This window comes from Notolepis coatsorum, assembly GCF_963971535.1.
Source record: "Notolepis coatsorum genome assembly, chromosome: 19".
NCBI lineage: Eukaryota > Metazoa > Chordata > Actinopteri > Aulopiformes > Paralepididae > Notolepis > Notolepis coatsorum.
Genome location: NC_140183.1, coordinates 38,219,538 through 38,244,558, shown reverse-complemented (window position 1 = coordinate 38,244,558; position 25,021 = coordinate 38,219,538). Strand labels below are relative to the sequence as shown.

Here is a 25,021-nt window from a genome sequence, read left to right as displayed (position 1 = left end):
AGGACCTCACCTGGAGGCCAGGTGGTGAAGAAGAGGACCTCACCTGGAGACCAGGTGGTGAAGAAGAGGAGGACCTCACTTGGAGACCAGGTGGTGAAGAAGAAGAGGACCTCACCTGGAGGCCAGGTGGTGAAGAAGAGGAGGACCTCACTTGGAGACCAGGTGGTGAAGAAGAGGACCTCACCTGCCAGGTGGTGAAGAAGAAGAGGACCTCACCTGGAGACCAGGTGGTGAAGAAGAAGAGGACCTCACTTGGAGACCAGGTGGTGAAGAAGAGGACCTCACTTGGAGACCAGGTGGTGAAGAAGAAGAAGACCTCACTTGGAGACCAGGTGGTGAAGAAGAAGAGGACCTCACCTGGAGACCAGGTGGTGAAGAAGAGGACCTCACCTGGAGGCCAGGTGGTGAAGAAGAAGAGGACCTCACCTGGGACGTGCTCACCTGCCAGGTGGTGAAGCAAGCAACTGAGAGTATCTTTTCTGGTCTCTACAGAGACAACTGAGAGTATCTTGACTGGTCTCTACAGAGACAACTGAGAGTATCTTGACTGGTCTACAGGGGCACAACTGAGAGTATCTTGACTGGTCTTCTACAGGGGCACAACTGAGAGTATCTTGACTGGTCTACAGGGGCACAACTGAGAGTATCTTGACTGGTCTTCTACAGGGGCACAACTGAGAGTACCTTGACTGGTCTACAGGGGCACAACTGAGAGTATCTTGACTGGTCTCTACAGAGACAACTGAGAGTATCTTGACTGGTCTACAGGGGCACAACTGAGAGTATCTTGACTGGTCTACAGGGGCACAACTGAGAGTATCTTGACTGGTCTTCTACAGGGGCACAACTGAGAGTATCTTGACTGGTCTTCTACAGGGGCACAACTGAGAGTATCTTGACTGGTCTACAGGGGCACAACTGAGAGTATCTTGACTGGTCTTCTACAGGGGCACAACTGAGAGTACCTTGACTGGTCTTCTACAGGGGCACAACTGAGAGTATCTTGACTGGTCTTCTACAGGGGCACAACTGAGAGTATCTTGACTGGTCTTCTACAGGGGCACAACTGAGAGTATCTTGACTGGTCTACAGGGGCACAACTGAGAGTATCTTGACTGGTCTACAGGGGCACAACTGAGAGTATCTTGACTGGTCTTCTACAGGGGCACAACTGAGAGTATCTTGACTGGTCTTCTACAGGGGCACAACTGAGAGTATCTTGACTGGTCTTCTACAGGGGCACAACTGAGAGTATCTTGACTGGTCTTCTACAGGGGCACAACTGAGAGTATCTTGACTGGTCTTCTACAGGGGCACAACTGAGAGTATATTGACTGGTCTTCTAGAGAGACACAACTGAGAGTATCTTGACTGGTCTTCTACAGGGGCACAACTGAGAGTATCTTGACTGGTCTTCTAGAGAGGCACAACTGAGAGTATCTTGACTGGTCTTCTACAGGGGCACAACTGAGAGTATCTTGACTGGTCTTCTACAGGGGCACAACTGAGAGTATCTTGACTGGTCTACAGGGGCACAACTGAGAGTATCTTGACTGGTCTACAGGGGCACAACTGAGAGTATCTTGACTGGTCTTCTACAGGGGCACAACTGAGAGTATCTTGACTGGTCTTCTACAGGGGCACAACTGAGAGTATCTTGACTGGTCTTCTACAGGGGCACAACTGAGAGTATATTGACTGGTCTTCTAGAGAGACACAACTGAGAGTATCTTGACTGGTCTTCTACAGGGGCACAACTGAGAGTATCTTGACTGGTCTTCTAGAGAGGCACAACTGAGAGTATCTTGACTGGTCTTCTACAGGGGCACAACTGAGAGTATCTTTACTGGTCTTCTAGAGAGGCACAACTGAGAGTATCTTGACTGGTCTTCTACAGAGACACAACTGAGAGTATCTTGACTGGATACATCACCACCTGGTATGGAAACTGCTTTGCCCTCAACCGCAAAACGCTACAGAGGGTCGTGTGAACAGCCCAGAACATCTGTGGTTGTGAGCTTCCCTCCATCCAGGATATATATATAACAGATGGTGTGTCTGCAAAGCCTGCAGGATTATGAACCACCCCAACCACAAACTGTTTCAGCTGTCTGGCAAACAGTACAGCAGCCTCGAGGCCCAGACCAGCAGCCAGTTTCTCCCCCAGGCAGAAATGAATGAACAAATAACACTAACGGCCTGTGACTGACAAAATCCAATGCTATTTTATCACTATTTTATCGCTATTTATGCTACAGATTTGCACACACTACTGATTTGCACACACTACTGATTTGCACACACTACTGATTTGCACACACTACTGATTTACACACACTACTGATTTGCACACACTACTGATTTGCACACACTACACCCATGCAGTGTTTGTTATGTAGAAGCCTAGAGCTACTTTATCACTTTATCATTTTGATTGTTGTATTGTAAATCTTTTAATCGTCCTTAATTCTTATACTATTTTCATTGCTTCTTTTGTACTACCTTATGTTGAGGCTCAGCATAGAGGAGTTTCACTCTATGCTCTAACAGGAATAGAAAATGTGAATAAAACTGATTCTGAACTGATTTATGATTTCACTGATAAATACTAGGCTATACTATCTCTTTAAGGGATATTACATCATCTATTTACTGTGATCAAATTAAAGAAGAATTGTGATACATTTTGATATGTTGCAGAATCAGATCACAATACTTAAGTCAGTAAGTAAACTAATCAGCATTGAACCAAATTGTAATGGACACTGTTCATTATGTTCCTATAACAATGTGTCTTTTTCACTCACTAGTACAGTGCCCATTAGGAACGGGCTGATTGGTTGGTCCCCGGTATTGCTGCTTGCAGCTTTCTCTCGAACCTCATCCAATCAACTTCATACTTTCTAGGGTCCAATACATCCGCCAAGTGTGAAGTCGATCACATGAACGGTTCTCGAGAAAATCATAGGACAGACAGACAGAGATTTGTTCCATTTTAGTTAGACTAGTGCAGTGCCCGTTTGGAGTGCATGGCTGTTCGGAACACATGCCCGTTCGGAACACATGCCCATTCTGAACTGGCCAATTGCTTTTAGCCGATATTTATTAGAAAATGAAATTACAGCACTATGTTATCAATGAAATTAATTCATATTATCAACAAAAGCAACAGAATTGTTTCTGTATACACATTTATAAAACGAGGCATATTCATCTGCGCTTTGGCGGAGATCCGCTTCTACTCTGAAAATCCGGCCTCACAGAGGTATGTTGACGAGAAGGGGACAAGCTTTCTCAGCGCAGCATTACACAACACTGGGTACTCGTTAGGGATGCACGATAATTATCGGGCCGATAATTATCGGGCTGATATCAGCAATTATGACGTCATCCCGATAAACTCGATAACGTTATTGATAGCTCCGATAACATATAATACATTTTTTTGTTAAAAGAAATCCGGTGTGGGTGGATTTGGATGAAGGGCGCTTGTTTTTATTATAGCCTCCTCCCGTTTTACCAGTACTGTGGTAAAACTGATAGCGTGTGGTTTAGGAACAGGGAGTTTTTCACAAATCCAGCGCTCCCTTTCTTGGCTGTGACGTAGTCACGTTACATTCGGAGACAGACAGTCGATCTGCCAATTACGTCCCACGGCTTGCACCCACCTCTTCTTCTTACCACCAATCAGAAGCTCTCGTTCGTTTATTTACCTCCGGATTGTCAGCCATTACTCTACTCGGAGCTAACGTTATCTCCCCGCCAGCCACATTGACAAGTACCAGCGCTTATACATTACTGGCAAATGTCTTGTTGCACTTGTGGCAACGAGTGTTGTCAGCATCGACTTTAGTAAAATAGACCCAGACTTTTGAACATTTCGTTCTGTCCGCCATTATGAGAGCAGAGCTGTCTGTACTCGGTGTGTGTGTGTGTGTGTGTGTGTGAGTGAGTGTGTGTGTGTGTGTGTGTGTGTGGGAGGGGAAGAGAGGAGAGAGCAGGCAGCCCGCTCCCCGCGCAAGCACAGAGACACAGAGGCAGGAGAGATATAGACAACGGCCAACAAGATTAGTTTGCGACGTTTAAATTCCTCAAAAAAAAACTCCATAATTTCTCGAGTACCGATAGCAGTACCGATGACGTCGGAGCTTATAAATACTAAAAAAAAAAAAAAAAATTGATAATATATATATATATATATATATATATATATATATATATATATATATATATATATATATATATATATATATATATATATATATACAGTTAAAAAAATATTATAATACAATAAATATCGGTTATCGGCTTGAGGAGCATAAAGTTATCGGTATCGGTGTCAAAAAAATCAATATCGTGCATCCCTAGTACTCGTTCCGGACTGATATCCAGAACTTTGCGAGGGCATGTCCATTGAACTTGACTTTCAGTAGCTCGTCACACGAAAGACGAATTACCCCCAAATCTCCACTGATTAACCTGGAGTGTCACTAACAGAGTTTCGTAATCCAGCTCATTATCAGCACATTTCTCTGCCAATGGGTTGTTTTTGTCTGCAAGGAAAATCTGCGCTTCTTCTCTGAGTTAAAAAAGGCGATTTAATACTGTGCCTTGAGATAGCCACCTCACTTTATTGTGGTATAGCAGCTGGTTATGTGCAGAGCCCATTTCATCGCGACCAACCGGCACCGCTTCTGACAACAAACCTATCCATTGTGAGTCCAGGTTACACACAAAAGACCAGACCCCTGGCCCCCTCCCGCGATTATACATGCGCAGGATGTAGTGAGATGTGTATTGGAATACTGTGTGTCGGCCTCCGTTGATGAAGGGGCGAGACATGGCAAATACACACAGCTGCCGGGTGGAAAACTCGATCAGAGTTTTGAATTTTTTGCCAATGCGCGACCCCACTGTCACCTACCCGTGACCCCACTTTGGGTTGCGACCCGTAGTTTGAGAACCGCTGAGTTAGATGAATGTCAATAGCCCCCCAGATGTTGCCCAGCTCTGCTATGTACCATAACAGTCTCTTGTCTCTTTTTCCCCACCACCGGGGGGCGTTGTCCCATGGGCGTTGCAGAGTGGAGCAGACATCAATGCCAAGGACATGCTGAAGATGACACCCCTCCACTGGGCAGCACAGCACGGGCACAGAGAGGTGGCTGAGCTCCTGCTCAAATACGGCGCTGATGTCCACTCCCTCAGCAAGTTCGACAAGACGCCCTTCGACATTGCCATGGACACCAGCAACACAGAGCTCATGATACTGCTACAGGTTAGACCGGAAGAGAGAGAGAGAGACCAGCAACACAGAGCTCATGATACTGCTACAGGTTAGACAGGAAGAGAGAGAGAGGGAGATAGAGAGAGAAGCAACAAAGAGCTCATGATACTGCTACAGGTTAGACAGGAAGAGAGAGAGAGGGAGATAGAGAGAGAAGCAACAAAGAGCTCATGATACTGCTACAGGTTAGACCGGAAGAGAGAGAGAGACCAGCAACACAGAGCTCATGATACTGCTACAGGTTAGACAGGAAGAGAGAGAGAGGGAGATAGAGAGACCAGCAACACAGAGCTCATGATACTGCTACAGGTTAGACAGGAAGAGAGAGATAGGGAGATAGAGAGACCAGCAACACAGAGCTCATGATACTGCTACAGGTTAGACCGGAAGAGAGAGAGAGACCAGCAACACAGAGCTCATGATACTGCTACAGGTTAGACAGGAAGAGAGAGAGAGGGAGATAGAGAGACCAGCAACACAGAGCTCATGATACTGCTACAGGTTAGACAGGAAGAGAGAGAGAGGGAGATAGAGAGACCAGCAACACAGAGCTCATGATACTGCTACAGGTTAGACAGGAAGAGAGAGAGAGGGAGATAGAGAGAGAAGCAACACAGAGCTCATGATACTGCTACAGGTTAGACAGGAAGAGAGAGAGAGAGGGAGATAGAGAGAGAAGCAACACAGAGCTCATGCTACTGCTACAGGTTAGACAGGAAGACTAAGAGAGAGAGAGAGAGAGACACAGACAGACAGACAGACAGACAGACCACCAAGCTCATGATACTGCTACAGGTTAGACAGGAAGGAGGGAGCAAGAGACAGATGGAGAGACAGAGTGCATGCTTTCATGTGGGCATGGGCTCACAGGCTGTAAAAATTTGTTTGATGCTGCAAAGCGTGAGCTGCCCGCAAATAGCAGAGCTTCAGTTTGCTTCTGGCTCTCTCAGCAGTGTTGCTATGGTTTCTGCTGTGATGGAAACTCTCTTATTCGACAGCCACCCGTCTTGCAAATTGTCCTCTAATTCTCTGCCACATTACACTCACATTTAGAGACTCTTCATAGATAATGGGATTAAGCCTTGTGTTACACTGGGGGGTATTATAATGTATAATACTATAAGACATTATCAGGGTATTATAATGTATAATACTATAAGACATTATCAGGGTATTATAATCTATAATACATTATCAGGGTCTTATAACAGGCTTATAACATGTTATGCCTTTTCGCGAAGCAAATTAGAAACCGCTCCCATCACATTTTTAAGTCTGGACATGGACAGTATAGGATGTGTGTGTTTTTTTTTATTATCTTTTTCCCCCTCCTTTTTTCCGATTTTTCTCCCATCCCACTGTTAGTCGTTATGCCAATTCCCAACCCCCTTCCTGGTTGTTGCGCACCCCCCCCTACTGTTGGTCCGGGAGGCCGGAGACTGTCACATGTTTTCCTCCGACACATGTGCAGCCAGCCGGCAGCCAGCCTGGCAGCGCAGATTCTCACCGGGAGAGTGTAACGTGTGGAAGGTCCTACCTTTCTCCAGATCCTACCCTCGCTGTGCAGGCGCCCCGACCGAACTGTAGGGGTCGCTGTCCACAACGCCCAGGACCCACCCACGGCTTCCCTCCCCCTAACTCAGCCAAACGAGTTAGTATAGCGATCAGCCCAAGCCAAGGCAATGCTGACTCTCCGGGAGTCGAGACCGCAGCCTCTTGCATTGGTGACGAGCACAATCTCCGCTACACCACCTGACCGCCATAGGACGTGTGTTGATAACCACACTTATACCATATTACAACATTACAGAGCTCCAGATGTAGGAACGCTGGTGCTGCCTGCCTGCTGAAATGTTTAGTAGCACCAGCACAACATTAACTGCTGGTATTGGCATATCAACAATATTTGCTTGTATGTTACCGATATTGACCTAGCTGTATTTTACAGCCTCAGAATGAAATTAGCTCACTGGAATCACACAAGTCTCCTCTTTACAGCCTTGGCCAATTGATAGTCCCATTCAGATTTATGCTAGTCCCAATCTGCTAGTCCCATGCAGATTTATGCTAGTCCCATGCAGATTTATGATACAGTCTCATGCAGATTTATGCTAGTATGGTATTGGCTAGTGATAAACATGGTATAGACCTCTCACAGGTTCTGGGTTTTCTGACTGCTCCAGAGTCTTCAACTTTGCTGCAGCTTTAGGAAAATAAATTGACTATTAATAGATCGCTCCTAGCTTTGTCTGTGGTTCATGCAGTTGTGGTCCCTTCTGTCTCTCTGATAAGGCAGGGGATTTTGAATTTGAAGTGGAAGTTTAAAAAAAAGAGAAGATTGCTAGCCATAACTAGCTTAGCACCGCAGACCAGGTCACCCGACATCACCAGTGTCAGTGCGTTAACTGCAACATCCAGCCATTTGGTTTTAACAATTTGGCTTTTAGAAATTGGAACGTTAACAAAACATTAAATCCTCTGTTGGAACGCAATTTTCCCATTTACCCCTCATGCAGTATCAAGGACAACATGACTGGTAAACGTGAGAGGAAAAGGGTTCATTTCTGCCATAGCCGGGGGGGGGGGGGGGGGGGGGGGGGCAATGCCCCGGGGCTCATCATAATGATGTGACTGATAAATAAAATATAAAATACAGAGTAACATTTAGTTTTTGCTTACGTTCTGCTCTGCTGGGATAATCTCATTGTTACTTATTGCAACACTGAAAGCTTTCGCTACATGCACCTTCATTTGCCCGGCCATGTCCATTTCCGGTTATGAATATAAGCGAGCGGTGTGACCGTGCTCTCCCTTCCCTCATGATTCATTCGGAAGTGTTTGGTTACAGGTGCACTTTAACAGTGGAATTATTAGCTTTTTTCTCTTATAGTTTTTTTCTTGTTGCTGTTTCTTCGAGATGGCATCGCCATCGAGACCCGAGAAGCCTTTCTTGGGGCTCCACCAGCGCTCCCTCCTAACAACCTCTGCCGTTCGCCCCGGCAGCGCCGAGTGCATGCCGCCCGAAGGCCGTTGAGCGCACCTCACTCGTGAGGAGGATTGCTCCGGCCCCGGCATCCCCCATCAACAGACCCCCCGACCACGGGCGCGGGCGCGGTCTCTCTGGTGGCAGACGATTGCGCCACAAGCTCTCCACCTCTGCTTGCTCCCGCCGTTCGGTGGTGAGCGAGTAGGGCGGGTGGTCAGAGAAGGAGGAAGAGTACACAGGACCGCAGGGTTCGATTCCCTTAGGTTCTGCGGAAGAGCTGGTGCCAGAGAGGACCTTGCGCTCTCCTACCATCACATCCGAGAGGGTTACATAGAGGGGGCAGGGGGTTTCTTCTTTGATGCCTCGCTGACAAGAGTCGGGGTTCGATTCCCCGATGCCAAATGGCGAGAGGCCTCGTCCTAATATGTGATAGTATAAAACTGAGTTCTTTGGATTGATATGATGAGCCAGCTGGACAGATATTCAGGAAACAAAATGTGAAGTCAATCGATGGTATTTATTGACAGGAACACACTGTTAGTCGTTATGCCAATTCCCAACCCCCTTCCTGGTTGTTGCGCACCCCCCCCCCCCCTACTGTTGGTCCGGGAGGCCGGAGACTGTCACATGCTTTCCTCCGACAACATGTGCAGCCAGCCGGCAGCCAGCCTGGCAGCGCGGACTCTCACTGGGAGAGTGTAACGTGTGGAAGGTCACACTACCTCCCTCCAGATCCTTCCCTCGCTGAGCAGGCGCCCCGACCGAACTGTAGGAGTCGCTGTCCACAACGCCCAGGACCCACCCACCAGCTTTCCCACCCCTAACACTGCCAATTGTGTTAGTATGAGCGACCAGCCAAGCTGGTAGCAACGCCGAGAGCTGGGCTCGAACCCAGCGTCTCCAGCGTTGGTGGCGAGCGCCTTGCCCACTACACCACCTAGCCGCCTGAGAGAACCCTTTCTGACCAGCACAGACTGTCTGCCGACCTCCCTCTCTGCCACAGCTGTTAGTGAATGTCTGGACCTTCTTGCAATGTCTTCTTTGCCATTCTCCATGTTTCCTTAAACACGGAGGAAGAGAGGCGGCAGATGTACCCCAGAGGATGCGCCGCCCACGGCAGCAGGTAAGGGGCACGGGGCTAAGCCTAGGCTGTGTCCCCCCTTTCCTCCACCTCTCTCTTCTCTTTCTCTTTTTACACCTAAACCCCCATATCCCCCCCCCACAAAACTAAGTTTCTTTCAATAAAAAGACCCTCTTAAGAGTGGCAGGTTTTTGTTGAAGCAGCGTGTAATCATTTCACTAAATGTGTTTTGTGTATACCTCGAACGTAGAGTAAAAGCGTAACGGGGTGAATGGAGCCCTAGGGCTCGTGTGGCCAAGTTTTAGACAAACGTGGACCCAGGGCTCACGGTTGGTAGCTAGCTATCGTGTTTTGGTTTTTCTAAGCGATGACGTGTGCATATGGCCATATGCTTGCGTATGTTTCGCTTGTAAAAACAACACACAGCCCTTTTTTTCCACCTCGTATGTCTTTTAACTTTATGTAAGGTTGGTTGGTTGGGGGGGGGGGGATATAAACCATTCCTTTGGGTGTGTTATATCAATTTGGTGAAATTCTGATGGTGCGTGTGATGAGGAGGTGGCATAAAACAAGTGCTCCCATCACTAGGGATCCCCTGTACGCACCAGCGTTAAGGCGCACGTACGTGGGATTCCGCTCTGTCAGGTTGGGCTGACGCCCGCAGCATCCTCAGTGTCGAGCAGGCATTGACATCCCCTGCTTGTATGCAATGCGAAAATAGGAGCTTTGTTCCCCCTCTGGCGTTGGGCCGCGTTACTATTCCTCAGGCGTAAGCAGCCAGACATGTCACTCCTCGTGACAGAGGCTGATACCCAGGTCGTTTTTGGTTAAAACAAACATACAGTGATGTCACTCAAATATGTTTGAACGTGCACCTGAAACGGGATATAACAAGGGTTATTCTGTAACCCTAGTTATATGAGTTCATGTCAAGTAGGCGATTGTCTATCTTGTGAAATGGAGCCGTGGTGCGTAGGCATCACGAGGCTAACACTGCTTGTGTCAATTATGTCAGATCCCTCCTCTGAGAGGTTATGACATTTGTCAATTATGTCAAAATCCTCCTCTGAACCCCGACCCGTGAGATACAAAGCTCGCTGGCAGAGTCAGGGTTGGTGGCAGGGTCGCTCGCTGGCGGAGTCAGGATTCGAAACCCCGACCCCACGAGATTACGACCCCACAGGATTATGGCATTATGAGCGCGGGGAGTCTCCTCAGAGAGTTTCAGAGCCTAATCAGAGAGTTTCAGAGCCTCCCCCTCAGTGAGAGAGCCTCCTCAGAGGAGCCTCCTCAGAGGAGTGTTTTAAAGCCCTGGGGACCCCCATATGATGGGCGTGTCCCGCGGCAGGAGGTGTTGGGGGCGTGGGACCCCTTCCCTCCATCCCCTGCCATAACGACGTCACTGGGTTTGAGTTTTCCTATTGGCCGAGGCGTATGCTCGTGAGTTGGGGCCTGCGTGGTTCAGATCCCAACTCACGTTGTCGAATGAGAGGTCTCTGCGGGATAAACTGGCGTCCTCCCCTCTTGTGAGAGCGGAATTAGTGACGGGTTTTTTTCCCCCAGGCTCTGTGTTTAAATCCTGTGTCGAGATCCTTGCGCGGACCGGTCTTCCCCCGGTTTACCCAAATAGGGGGGAGAGACGATGGGTTGGGGTTCTTTCTTATAGAAATTTGCCCAACACCGTTCTCAGGTTTTACGAGCCTAGCGCTGTTATCGGGGCAGCGGCTACGAAGAGCCCCGGCCAAGCAGAGACCATTTATCTTTTTTCTTTTTTCGAACAGGGACAGTTACAGCCCGTTTAAATAGGCATAAATGTAAGGGTCTGTTCCCCGTTCTTCGATATCAGCGCTTGGTCCTAAGGGACCGATGTCAGCGCCTGGTCCCAGGCATGTTCTCAAATATTTATTTGAAATGGCCTTCTTAGGGACCAGCACGCCCTGGTCTGTCCGAACGGCATAGCAGCATTTATGCGGTCGGCTGGGAGGGAGTTTACCTCTGCCGAGCGCCAGGCGAGCGCTGCTCGGGAAAATGAATCTGCCAGCTCGAAGGCTTGTGTGCATTTCCGGGGGGAAATTACGGGGCAGATCAAGCATCACAGGGGGGCTTCACGCCCGATGGGTGGGCCACCGTGAGCTGTTCTACAGACCGTCTCGGTGGCGCCTCCTGTGGTGTTTTGATCAAAATGTGTACCTTCCCCCTCTTTTTTTGAAGGGGAGCGGCAGTGTTGGAAGACGCCGGACCGGATCAGTCGCGCCGGACCGGATCAGTTCAACCCGGTGTCCGCCGGGTCACAGGCGAGCGCTGCTCGTACAATATATTCTGTTAACCCGAAGGGCCCTGTGCGTTTCTGGGGGGAAATGCCAGGGCGGACCGGGCGCCACAGGGGCTCCTCTCCCTGCTCGGTGGGTGGGCCAACGAGGTACTGTTTTTTAGCAGTCAGCCCCTCTAAGCGCTCCTGTGTAGTTCACGGTCCTCCAGGCACGGGTCGACCTGTCGGCCTGGGTTAAAGGATCAACACCCTTTTGGAGTGGTTGTCTCCCCGGTATGCCAGCTGACCCCACAAGATTATGAGGGAGAGCCTCCTCAGAGAGCTTCAACGATGAGACCTCATACAGGAGGGAGGTTGAGCGACTAGTGGAGTGGTGCGATGGTCATAACCTTGCTCTCAACTCCACGAAGACCAAGGAAATTATCATTGATTTCCGCAGGACTGGTAACCTCAGCCACTCTCCACTCCTCATTGGAAATGAGGAGGTGGAGAGGGTTTCAAAATTTAAGTTTCTGGGCGTGACGATGTCTGATGACCTGTCCTGGGGGATCAACATTACCTCTGCTGTGGGGAAAGCACAGCAACGCCTCTTCTATCTGCGGAAGCTTAAATGGGCTAAACTCCCACAGGGACTGATGGCTAACTTCTACCACTGCGCAGTAGAGAGTGTGCTCACGTACGGACTACTGGTGTGGTTCTCCAGCTGCACCAGGGCAGAGAAGGAGGCCCTCCACAGAGTGGTCAAGGCTGCGAGGAGGATCACTGGAACTAGCCTCCCAGATATCTCCACAGTCTTCACCTCCCGCTGCCTACGTCATGTGAATAACATCTTACAGGACCAGTACCACCCAGCACACCATCTTTTTCAACTGCTGCCCTTTGGTCGAAGGTATAGATCCATCCAGTCCGGAACTAGCAGACTGACCAACAGCCTCTATCAGGCTGCTCAACGATCAACATCAACTTGCTGCCCGCCCCGCACCCCCCCCCCCCCCCCCCCCCCCCTTGCACCACCCGTCCCCAACCCCCGGTGACATAACTCCCACTTCTCCATTACAACAATAACTGTGAACCGGACTTGCATTGCTGCACTATACACTATTCCATCCATTGCAAGTCAACGCCCCTAGTTACATGAGTTTTTGTGAGCGTTCTGCTCTCACTCACTGAGGACCCCTGTCGTCTTCCGAATGAAGGTCAAGACTCGGGAAGGAAGAGCACGGTCACGCCCCTCGCTTATATTCATAACCAGAAATGGGCGTGGCCGGGCAAATGAAGGTGCATGTAGCGAAAGCTTTCAGTGTTACAATAAGTAACAATGAGATTATCCCAGCAGAGCAGAACGCTCACAAAAACTCATGTAACTAGGGTTATAGGATAACCTTCGTTATATTTGCAAGTCGCACAGGTGAGCCTTGGTATACATTTCAGTTGCACCATCTCAAACAATGGTCCCAAAATCTCACTAAGTGCTTGCAGTCTGGTGCCCTTGTTATAAGTAGTTTGGTATATAATCATGTATAAATACATGTGTTTTGGGGTAAGTATTACCATAATTAAAGTAACAAAACGTGTAGTTTAGGTGTTAATCCACTCACCAAATGGTGAACAGAATGGGATACTTTGGAAACAGTATCTGCTGGTTTATATCAAGCACATGTAGTCCCTCCCACCAGGGCTTTATGCAGGGATGCAGTCATAATATCAGAACTGCCTGGACACCACGTGCACGCGTGCGCACGCACGCGCATGCGCATACATGTTCCCTTGCGGTCGCACAGAACAGATGATTATTATGCATAAATAGTAGGAAACATGTTTGTATAGGAAATTACTAGTTTTAGTTGCCATTTGTCACATAGTGAGAGTTCCACAGATCAAGCAAACCCCCACAGGGCTTGTATTTTGGTTTTGCACTTCTCTTTCTTTGTTATGTTAGTATTGGTATCCTATTATTATGCAAAGTCTAGGTGATAGATAAGTGCCGGGGAGTGTAGTTGAAGACACCTGACGACCTGCGCTATTGTTATAAGACGGTGGGTACTTAGCGCACAACGAATTAGTGGAGCGCATTTTTGTGTACTTATGCTCAGAAAACTGCTAGGACGGCGTGGGACCACCACTGCATCACTGGCTTTATGTAACAGGTGTGTAGGCTTTGGCACATAGGAGGTACTGTATTATCGTTAGGCAACATCTCACTGTGTGTGTGTGTGTGTGTGTGTGTGTGTGTGTGTGTGTGTGTGTGTGTGTGTGTGTGTGTGTGTGTGTGTGTGTACACATACATGGACAGGATGGCATGCAGAACCAGGTGAATATGAACCCGGAGCCCCAGTACATCATCCCTGCTGGTGGGATAGTGAACCTCTCTGACCTGGTCACCACCACCAAGACCATTGCAGGTAGAGTCATCACCACACCACACCACCACCAAGACCATTGCAGGTAGAGTCATCACCACACCACACCACCACCAAGACCACTGCAGGTAGAGTCATCACCACACCACACCACCACCAAGACCACTGCAGGTAGAGTCATCACCACACAACCACCAACAACCACTGCAGGTAGAGTCATCACCACACACAATGATGGAAACAATGGAGCTGTCTGTCTGTCCTCCATCCATCCATCCTTCATCTGTAAAGCTCACAAAATCAATGGACACTGGAAAACAAACAAACTCAGAAACGTAAGGTGTACCTGCCCTAGGTTAGAAGCTTTTCATCTTCCAGGAAATGGTGCTCTGCCTATTATTGAAATACAGTGTATGTATTTGAATTTCAAATGTTGCTGTAATTTCACACCCCAAATTGGTAAAAATATCTACTGTTCATTGAAAGCAATGGGTCGGATCAGTATTGGCATTGAAAAATATATCACACACACACACACACACACTAGACAGCTAATGATACATCATTCAGACAATTCCATAGTGGTGAGCTAATATGAAAAGGTTCTCGCCTGACTTGGCCAACGGTTTACTTAATTTCCTTCTACATCACAGAAGGTTTGGTGGGTCCTGAATAAAAAGGTTTGGTGGTCCTGAATAAAAAGGTTTGGTGTGTCCTGAATAAAAAGGTTTGGTGGGTCCTGAATAAAAAGGTTTGGTGGGTCCCGAATAAAAAGGTTTGGTGGGTCCTGAATAAAAAGGTTTGGTGGGTCCTGAATAAAAAGGTTTGGTGGGTCCTGAATAAATAGACAGCTCTCCTGGTAGGCCGTATGGTGAAGGCTGAGAAGTGGCTAGAAAACGATTCCCGTTCCCACCTCGGCGGACTACACAATTTTCAATCTGGGTGAAAGATATATTGGTATAGATTTAGGAACAAAAAGTTCTCCATTGACAAACTAGCCCGTTTTGCGCAATCATAATTTTAAAGTCGGGACTAGATCTTTCCTCGCGTATCCTCGCGTATCTTGCACTCGACCAATAGCAGCTCTCTTTGTTGCGAGGATACGGCCATCCGGTGTCAACAAATGACATCCACAGAGTAACGTTATGGACGAAAATGGACAATAAACACCTTCTAAAGTTCGCAAAAAGGTTTCTAAACAATATGCATCTCATGTCCATTCAGAAAGAACATGTACAAGATTTTACACAGGTGGGATAGATATAGAAACTGTGTCAAACGGTGGCTTAACCCAGTGGTTCCCAAAGTGGGGGTCGCGAGCCGCCGCGTGGGGGTCGCCAGATGATTAAAAAAATAAATAAATAAAAGATTTCCAAAAAATTAGTGTTTCTAGTTGCAGCGGCGCAATAGTTAGATAACCTAGGTGGGGAACAACCAGGAGATCACTGCAACTCACACAAGTTGGAGAACTATCTCTCTCTCTCTCTCTCTCTCTCTCTCTCTCTCTCTCTCTCTCTCTCTCTCTCTCTCTCTCTCTCTCTCTCTCTCTCTCTCTCTCTCTCACACACACACAAAGGGAGCCGCATGTGATTGGTGGAGGCTAAAAGTCCATCAAAATCAGTGTTGTTGCTAATCATTGACACATGCTAGCCTGTAATAATCCCCCCCAGAAAAATCTACTTTGCATTTGATATATTGCAAATATATGCCATCACACATACTGGCATTTAAAGGGTTAGAATTATAAAATGAATATGTGGTGTTATGATCAGGGCTGAAGTTGAATAAAAGATTGTATTATTTTCAATCTGACATTACAAAAAAACAGAAAATCCATCAAAAGCAGTGGTGTTGCTAATCATACATATGCTAGCCTGTTTTTTAACAATAATTTGTGATGCCATCATAAACATAGGGTAACAAAGGGTAAAAATTTAAAAAAATGCCTGCACCAGAATGCAGGAAATTAAGTCTTTGTAACAAATAATTTCCTGGTGGGGGACCCCCAGACCCCCGCTTAAAATGTGGCCTGACTGGGGCTATATTTTGCACTATATTTCCTGGCCTGAATGATTTCCCCAGTCCGGCCCTGGTTAAAAGCCTCCAATGCTTATTATTAGTGTGTTTGCGTTTGAACGTTTGCATGTTTCAACCATACATTTCCATAAAGAAAAAAAAAAAAAAAAAATTATATATACCGGTATATATATTTTAATATTTTTTACCTCCTATAATAGTGGGGGTCGCGGCTCTCTGACACCGTTATTTTGGGGGTCGCGGCCTGAAAACTTTGGGAACCCCTGGCTTAACCTACCGGGCCAGAATCATACCATTACGGAGACATACAACATTGTTTAGAGATCGATTTGTGTCATAAATGTCATGATATATATATGATATAATGGGGACCCTGATGTAAACAAGACAAACATCTTTCTATGGTCTGCATCCGCTTAACAATTGTGTGTATTGAGCCCGTAGGCCTACTGTATTGTACCCATTCTGCAATCTGTTAATAAAGTTTTCAATCAATCAAGATGTGGATACACTATTTGATGCTCTGCTGAGAGACAGTTTAGCTGTGTTTTTGTTTACATAACTAGCATTCTAGTGTTCTATGGCTCTCTTTCCCTCAGGTAGGTCGGAGGATGCCATCGCAGCTGACTCCGTTGACTCAGCCATTCAGCATATGGTGGGCGACGGGGGTCAGAGGGTCATCACCATAGTAACAGACCAACACGGCAACCTGCAGCCGGCCACCCTCGGCCAGCAGTTCTTCGTGACCATGCAGGGGCAGCAGAGTGAGTGCACAGCTCCATCATCTGTTCATTAGCCTGTTAAGCCTGTAGGTCCCCCAATTGGGGGACCCTGCTTTTCTTTATTATAAATCGATCAATAGAGACTGTATTAGATCCCCAATTATCATATCATGGGTATCATTGGAAAGCCACACTCATTGGCTACAACCCTGTCCAAAATGTTTCGAGATCGCCAAATGATTGACTGAGCTAGAGCCCCCGGAGGTCGGGGGTGGTAATGTGTACTTTGGCGCACGCCTCACATATCGGCATGTAACTCGAGAACCGCTGAACGGATTTCGTCACCTGAAAGGGCAATCGACAGGCAACAAATAGGGCTATAATTCTATCTATATATTGTATTAAAATAAATGCACACCCGAGCCGCTAGAGGTCAGCAAAGTGGCGCGTCGCGAATCGTCCAACATCCTTGGATGTTAAGAGGTTTTTTTTATTTAATTTAATTTTTTTTGCCAATAGTAAAGACCATAACCCTATCAAAACAGCAGTCAACGTGTATATTTAAATTTTTACCGATGTTTTGTAAGATTTACCGAAAATAAGAATTTATCGGAAAAATGCGAATTATATCTCTTTTATCGTAAAACCGTGAGGAAATGACTAAATCCAGATGTAACACTGCCATTGGAAAGAGGAGCCTTTTCCCTATCCATAGATGTATGACTTGGCCATAATAAGGTCAAGGTCAAGTTCAAGGTCAAATATGAATTTATAATTAAAATCGATTATCATTTATTACTGTATCTACAAATCCTTCTGTTTAATCATCTTCCCTTTATTCATTTGCTTAGATTTTCTTTACACTTGATCTCAAGAAGGTGCTGAATGAGCTCAGTGAGCGAGCTTGGTTTGCTCACAATTGTAACATGGTGTTATTCACCGGCACAGATGCAAAAATAAATCATAATTTATATTCTCCCTTTTTTCATTACAATTTATAGGGATGCTCGATATTGGCTTTTTTACCGATACCGATTTACCGATATTGTCCAACTCTTAATTTCCAATACCGATATCAACCGATACCGATATATGCAGGGTTTCCCCCCCCAAAAATCTGAATAATTTTTGGTAATTAACATTACATATCTCTTGTTGTGGAATTAACACAACATTATGCATACTTTTGACAATAAATAAAATCAGAATTTGTTCTTACTTGCTTGCCTGGGTAAATAAAGGTTATAGAAATGTAAAAAAAAAAAAAATGAAAACCGATACCGATTTTTTACGATATCACATTTTAATGCCAATATCGGCCGATAATATCGGTAGGCCGATAATATCGGACATCCCTACAATTTACTCAAGCCTAGTAACAGACACAATATTTCTGACACTGGAAATACATACCCCCAGGTCCCTAGATGTTCCTAGATACCAAGAACATGCAAATTGGCCTTGTAGAAATTGAGCAATCTTCCATTTACTTAGGTATGTACCTTTAGGCGAGATTTCTGAAAATAGGGCTACAGCTTAACAGGTTAGACTGAGGTTCAGGGCTCGACACTACACAGATATTTTAGACCACATTATGCTACTGAATTGCAGCCTATGGGATTACAAGAAAGACATTTAACCTCTTTTAAGGACGATTTGCCCACACAGCACTTTGCAAGCGTCTAGTGGCTCGGGTGTGCATTTATTTATACAACATATTATATATAGAATTAAAGCCCTATTTGTTGCCGTTCGGATGCCACCTCACTCGACAAAATCCGTTCAGCGGTTCTTTACAGATTTCTTTTTTTAATGATTTGGCTTTGATCAGGCTTAATATATCCAATATTGGTAATTTATAATATGCCATGATCGGCCCCGATTCTTACCGATCCAATCGGGACATCCCTAGTGCTGTTGTCAGCCTCCTGTGTGTTTTGTGTCCAGTGGTGGCGGTGCCAGCTAGTGCCATTACAGAGGAGGTGGTGGAGGAGGAGCCTCAGCTGCTAGCGCCCACACGCAAAAGGAAGACGGACCCCGCAGCCAATCACACCAGCCCCAAAGACAAGGTGAGCCAATTGCAGCGAGGTACATCACAACTTTGGAATCATATTTATTTTTGTTTGTTTTATTTTATGCCTGCTCTTACCGGAGAGACATTACAACGGCTCCTGAAAATTCTGCAACCACTGTCATTGGGGACCAACCAACCACTAAATTAATAAATAAGACTGTGTCCAAACTGTGCTCAAGGCTGATCCACTATCGGCAAACTTGTAAGACTTCAAATCAATAAAAAGGGCTTTCACACTCAATAAGGAAGATGAAGCACAGCTATTGCATTTTTTTTTTTTTTTTTTTTTTTTTTACTTTATTTTTTAGCGTTTATCGCTTTTCTGGTCAAGCATGACCGACAGAAACAGGTTGAAATGGGATGTAGAGCAGGGGAAGACATTCTGAGAAATGACGGCAGGTCCGGGAATCGAACTCGTGTCCCCCAGATCCGTGACGAGCATGGTTTTCCCTGACGCAGAAATAGCGCCGAGATATGCAGTGAGCTACGGGAGCTCCCCATTTCTTGTTTTTTTTAAGGGCAATTCCACTCTGGTTCTCTTTTATTTGTAGAAAATGTGCATTACTACAGTGGAAATTTAACTCACAGCCAGCTCTGTACATTATCGCCAGGCCAGAGATATACTGAACTACTGCCAGTCAAAGGTTACCATTCCCTCCAAACACACATAAGGAGGGGTGGAGGCTGAGCACTTCTGGTTACTCTGTTACTTGGTGAGAGAGATGATCCAGGTATCAGGAAATTCAAATTACCCATCCATGTAGCTCTTGGAAATAGAGTGAGGGTAGAGCTTAAGTGTCATTATGACGTCTGACTCTTACCAAATTAGCACCTTCTGCTGCCAATGTTTCTGAGCAGAGCAGAGTTTGGCCACGTAGAGAGAATTAATCAGTTCTGCCTCAATCTTTTTTTTTTCTCCCATCCCAATTCCGCTGTGCCAATTCTCTCCTCCCCTGTCTTGAACGTTGCTCGCATATGCCCCCCACTGGCCGGTTGTAGGGAGGATAGAAGCCTTGCATCACGTGTCCCCTCCGATACACCAGGAGGCAGCCTGTCACATCTTTTCACCTACCAGCGCGGACTCTCATTGGCGAGGTGTAACATGTGGGAGGCTCACACTACCCCCGCTATTTCCTGTCTCTGCTGTGCAGGCGTCCCCAACCGACCTGTAGGAGTCGCTGTCCACAACGCCCAGCTTACCACCCATCGACTTCCACCCGCTAACTCTGCCAACCACCCATCGACTTCCACCCGCTAACTCTGCCAATTGAGTTAGTATGACGGCTGGCCCTAGTCGGAGGCAACGCCGACAGCCGGAGTCGAACCCGGTGTCTCTTGCGTTGGTGACGAGTGCAATGTCCGCTGCGCCACCCAGCCGCTCAGTTCTGCCTCAATCTTGTAAGTGAGGTTAATGTTGCTTTGCGGTGGAATTTCCCTTTAATGCATAGGAAGGGTTTAATCACAGCTGACAATGGCTGAAACATGTGTGACTGCTTCCTCTTCTCACGCACTAAATAAAAAGAAACACACTAGCTGTCATCCTCATTGAGTTTGAGGGCCCTTTTCTTGTCATGCTTATTAAAGACCCTGTGAAATGAATACTGATTTTCATTTCATGTCCCTGGATATATTGTACAGCTATCTATCTACAGTGCCAATAAATGCCAAAACAACAAATAAACCTGCATTTCTTTATTAAAAAAACATTAATGTCCTCCATTTTATGTGGCAAAATCTTGTCACCGACCCATCCTTCACTCTGGGGCACACATCTAAATTCCATCCAATGAATTATGAGAATTGATATTGAAATCATAGCACTTCTCCCTCCCATGATGGAAAACTTAATTCCAGTGGCTTCTCAACAATAGAGTGCAAGCTACAATCAGCATCAATCTCCATTTTGATCATTGATTAAACGGTAAAATCAAGTCCCTCCTGGCAATATCCTGCCCGAAAATCCTGATCAATTCTAAAACATATCAAAGTTTGCACAATTTTATAATTGATCAGAAATAATTTTGCAGACCCATTGGCTATGTGAGGTCCAACCCACAGAAGCAAATCACCCTCAAAATACCGTTTTGTGGGGTCTTTACCCCTTTGTCAAATTTTTTGTATGGTCATTTTGACGTGTCTCTGTTTTGGCCATGCTCTCTCCGCAGAAGGCCAGCCGCGAGCAGCTACAGCGCCAGCAGCTACAGCGCCAGCAGCTACAGCGCCAGCTACAGGAGGCCAACAGAAAGGCCCAGGAATACCGGCAGCAGCTCATCCAGAAGGAGCAGGAGGCAGAGCAGTACCGTCTCAGATTGGAGGAGGCCATTGCCAACAGCATCAACAACAGCACCAACGTGGCAGACACTACCACTGTCATCATCGCCAGTAGTGGCGCTTTGAAGGAGGAGGAGGAGGAGCAGCTGGAGATCACAGAAGAAACCACAGTGATGGAGGACATCACGGTGGAAGAGGACCGGGTGGAGGGACAGGAGGACGTAGTGGTGGAAGAAGAGGAGAGGAAAGACAGGGAGAGGACTGGAGGAGAGGAGGAGATCGTCGCAGAGGTTGCCATTCTGGTGAACGAGGGCGAGTTGGATTTAGGGGAGGGCGACCAGATGGTGGTTGAGGACACTGTGGAGACAGAAACGACTCCCAGCAAGGCATCCGCCCCCAAGCGAGGCCGCGGCAGAGGGAGGGGAAGAGGTCGACGCAGACGCTAGTCGCCTGTTTTAACTATTTCCATACCCTTGTTTATAATATGGACTTTTGTTTTTGTAAATATGGTGATTGTGGTTTTCTTTACCGTATGTCCGCGAAGAACCCATTGGTTTGGTCGGCGTATTTGCAGGCTCATGTTGAGCCCCGCGTGGAGAGGTAACGGCTAGCGCTGTAGTCACTTCCTTTAGTCTCCTCTGGAATTCAACTCCCAAGTTTGAAGAGATACCACACCCATTTTTAGAAGCTTATCTAATTCGGTACAAATTGGGAGTCATTTCAGTCAATTTAGAAAGTACTTGTAGCAGTGTTCTTCGGTTTTGGGGATATATTGGTAGTAGAAATTATAGTATTAGTATAGTTGGTGGAAGTCTAATGTATTTTTTTCGAAAATGTCTTCCCATGTAGCACATTCTAAACAGTTTCCAGTTTCATAGCAGTTAGTTCTATAAAAGGAAAACAAAAAAATATTGACTTCCATTAGTATCACTAACAAATTCTAATAATTTTTACTTCCAGTGTCACAAGAACCAAAACACTGGTGCCAGTGCTTTTTGGATGGGCTGAAATAACCTCCAGTTTATGACCAATCAGACTTCTTTAAATGGGCAGATTATCCCCCTTAACAGAGCGTTGATGCCCTTTTAGCTGTGTGTGATATACAGCAGCTCTATCCTTGAAAATACTTCAGATATACAGACGCTCTATCCTTGTAAATACTTCAGATATACAGCAGCTCTATCCTTGTAAATACTTCAGATATACAGCTGCTCTATCCTTGTAAATACTTCAGATATACAGCTGCTCTATCCTTGTAAATACTTCAGATATACAGCAGCTCAATCCTGGCAAATACTTCAGATATACAGCCGCTCTATCCTGGTAAATACTTCAGATATACAGCAGCTCTATCCTTGAAAATACTTCAGATATACAGCAGCTCAATCCTGGCAAATACTTCAGATATACAACCGCTCTATCCTGGTAAATACTTCAGAGAGGGAGATAGCGTTACATCTGCAACCTTGGGTCAATGGAGAAAAGTTTATTAATAAATACCAGACTGAACAGTCGTCAAGTATTATAGCCTTTAAACTTTTGTTACTTCAAAACCCATGGACCACACCAAAAGTTTGGTCCATCTTTATATATAGATGCCTCAAATTAGTCATGTTGGAAATGGAATTTCACATTTTATTAATTGTATTATGTTGTACTGTGTGACTAAATATGACAGTATTTTTATAGTTTCCTGACACTTTTTTGTATCATGTAGATGTAAAAGGGGGAACAAAAGGAATTACCATTTATTGTATAATCTTAGTATTTTTGTTGTTTATTGAAATGATGTAACACCAGTGAGTCGTCTGACCCAGCCTCCCTGGTATTTTAGGGTATTTCACATTCTAGTTAACCCACGAGCGCCTCGGGCTGACGATGACCGCAGTGAGTTGTACCATGTAGGTGGGACTGTGCTTGTGTTGAGTGTGTGTGTGTGTATGGAGCGTTTGTGCATGCATGCGAGTGTGTGTTCGAATGTGTGGGGTATAGCTAACCTTTGTTTAGCTGTCCAACGCTAAAACGCAGTCACACTAAACAAAGTGTCATATTGCTTCCATTTAAAGACCAATACCACTCATTTTAAGATTTGATATTAGTTCATAATATGACTATATAGTCCAGTCATTTATTTGTCATCAATATGTAAAACTGAGAGCTGCTCTGTAAAGCCATGTCATGAACCGGTGGAAATTATGATGTGCTTTTAGTCAAGTACTTTAGTAACTTTAGAATTTTTTGTTATGGCTTTACTATAATATTTACCTTTTACACCATTAAATCTCAAAGCGAATATATATATATTTTTTTTTTCATAGAAGAAATGCAATCAATTACGGTAGCCTAAGGGCTTGTGTCCATAGCGGAAGTTTTTTTCAAGACGGACCGCTTTGAAAAGCAAAAAAAATAAGCTCAGGCTACTTTCTGACTTTGACCAGCTGACTTGAAGAAGAAGCCATCAGAACGACCATAACTTTTAGCTTAACCTAGTAATATAGAGGTTTGTGCATCAAAGACAGAATGTCAAAATATGAGGATGTGATGTCGAACAAGTATGTTTACTTGATGATAACTGATTATATTTAATATCAAGTACTTTTACTTGAGAACATGTCAATGTATGACTTTTACTAGAGTGCTATTCTGTGTAGTTAGTCCTACTTTATGTAAAGAAATTGGGTAATTCTTCCACCACTGATCATGTCATGAATATTCATTCAGAATTTGAGCGGTATTCCTCTTTTTAAGCTACATGCACAACCATATTCCTCAGCAAAGGACAAGTATATAAATGGATCTGTCCAAGTTTTTAAAAGTTATTTCTCAAGCTCTTGTTCATTTAAAAGGCTTCACCTGATGGGATTTAAAAAATCTTACACTCTCGTCAATGACCACATTGTCTGTGACCATGGACTGTGACTGCGGTCTCACGGACGAACACTTCTCGTAGTGAATCTCTCAGTGGAAACACATGTTTACACATTTGCACTCTTAAGACAGCTCTCAGAGCAGTGAGCGTAGATCTTTACTACAACAATGGTATCCTGTTTGTGAGCGTAGATCTTTAGAACTACAACAATGGTATCCTGTTTGTGAGCATAGATCTTTAGCACTACAACAATGGTATCCTGTTTGAGAGCCAAGGTATTCTGTTTTATGGCTATTACGACTTAATCTTCCAGTGTGGGAGAGGGAAAGACTGAGAGAACGCATTCGGGGGTAGAAAAAGAAAGACATAATAATAATGTTGCAAAGTTTTGTATATGTATTACCCCTTTTGTAAGACTTTTCTAGAATTCAATAAATATGCACTTGTTGCTATTCTACCCATGCCTTTCACATTCATTCACTGATTGACCTCCTCCTGTCAGCCTCCAGGCATTCAAATGTTTGATGAATTAATATGATGTTGTATAAATGGTGTTGATGCTGAATTTCATAGTGATGACAATATGTTCAATCGATACTGAGTGAATACTAATCCAACATATTAACATAACCTTTACTCAAGTACTGTACTTTAAGTACAATGTTGAGGTACTTGTAAGACTTGTACTGATTTTTATTCCACTACATTTATCTGAACCCAAGCTGATTTGAAGAAAAAAGGCTTTGCACAGGCTACAAAACAATGTTTTAAATGTATGACAATGATGCACTTTCAAATTTCAAGCACGCCAAATAGAAAGGTAATCAAACTTAGTATAGCTGCCAACAACCACTACAACAAGGCCTAAACACTCCTGAGCATTGCAAGATAAGAACGACATTTACTTTTTTTTTTATATATCTTTTTCTCTGCCTGATTTTCTATGTTTTTTCTCCCCATCCCAATTTTAGTCGTTATGCCAATTCCCCCCCTACCCTACCTGGTCGTTGTGCGCATGTTCCCCCTACTGGTCGGTACAAGGGAACCCTGAAGTCTACCACATGC

The 25,021-nt window shown here is 45.4% G+C and overlaps 1 protein-coding gene across 1 annotated transcript in view; it reads left to right on the top strand.

Moving 5' to 3' along the window:
* LOC311245996 (GA-binding protein subunit beta-1-like) overlaps positions 1–24,400 on the top strand; it is a gene marked incomplete at its 5' end in the record, with an annotated part of 30,173 nt that extends 5,773 nt beyond the window's left edge. The window contains 5 exons of the mRNA XM_084336047.1: positions 5,084–5,278; positions 13,917–14,025; positions 16,620–16,784; positions 18,690–18,811; positions 20,982–24,400. Coding sequence (XP_084192173.1) covers positions 5,084–5,278; positions 13,917–14,025; positions 16,620–16,784; positions 18,690–18,811; positions 20,982–21,533 — 1,143 coding nt within the window. The 3' untranslated portion in view covers positions 21,534–24,400. The remainder of the gene's footprint in view (positions 1–5,083; positions 5,279–13,916; positions 14,026–16,619; positions 16,785–18,689; positions 18,812–20,981) is intronic.
* Positions 24,401–25,021: the final 621 nt, after the last annotated feature.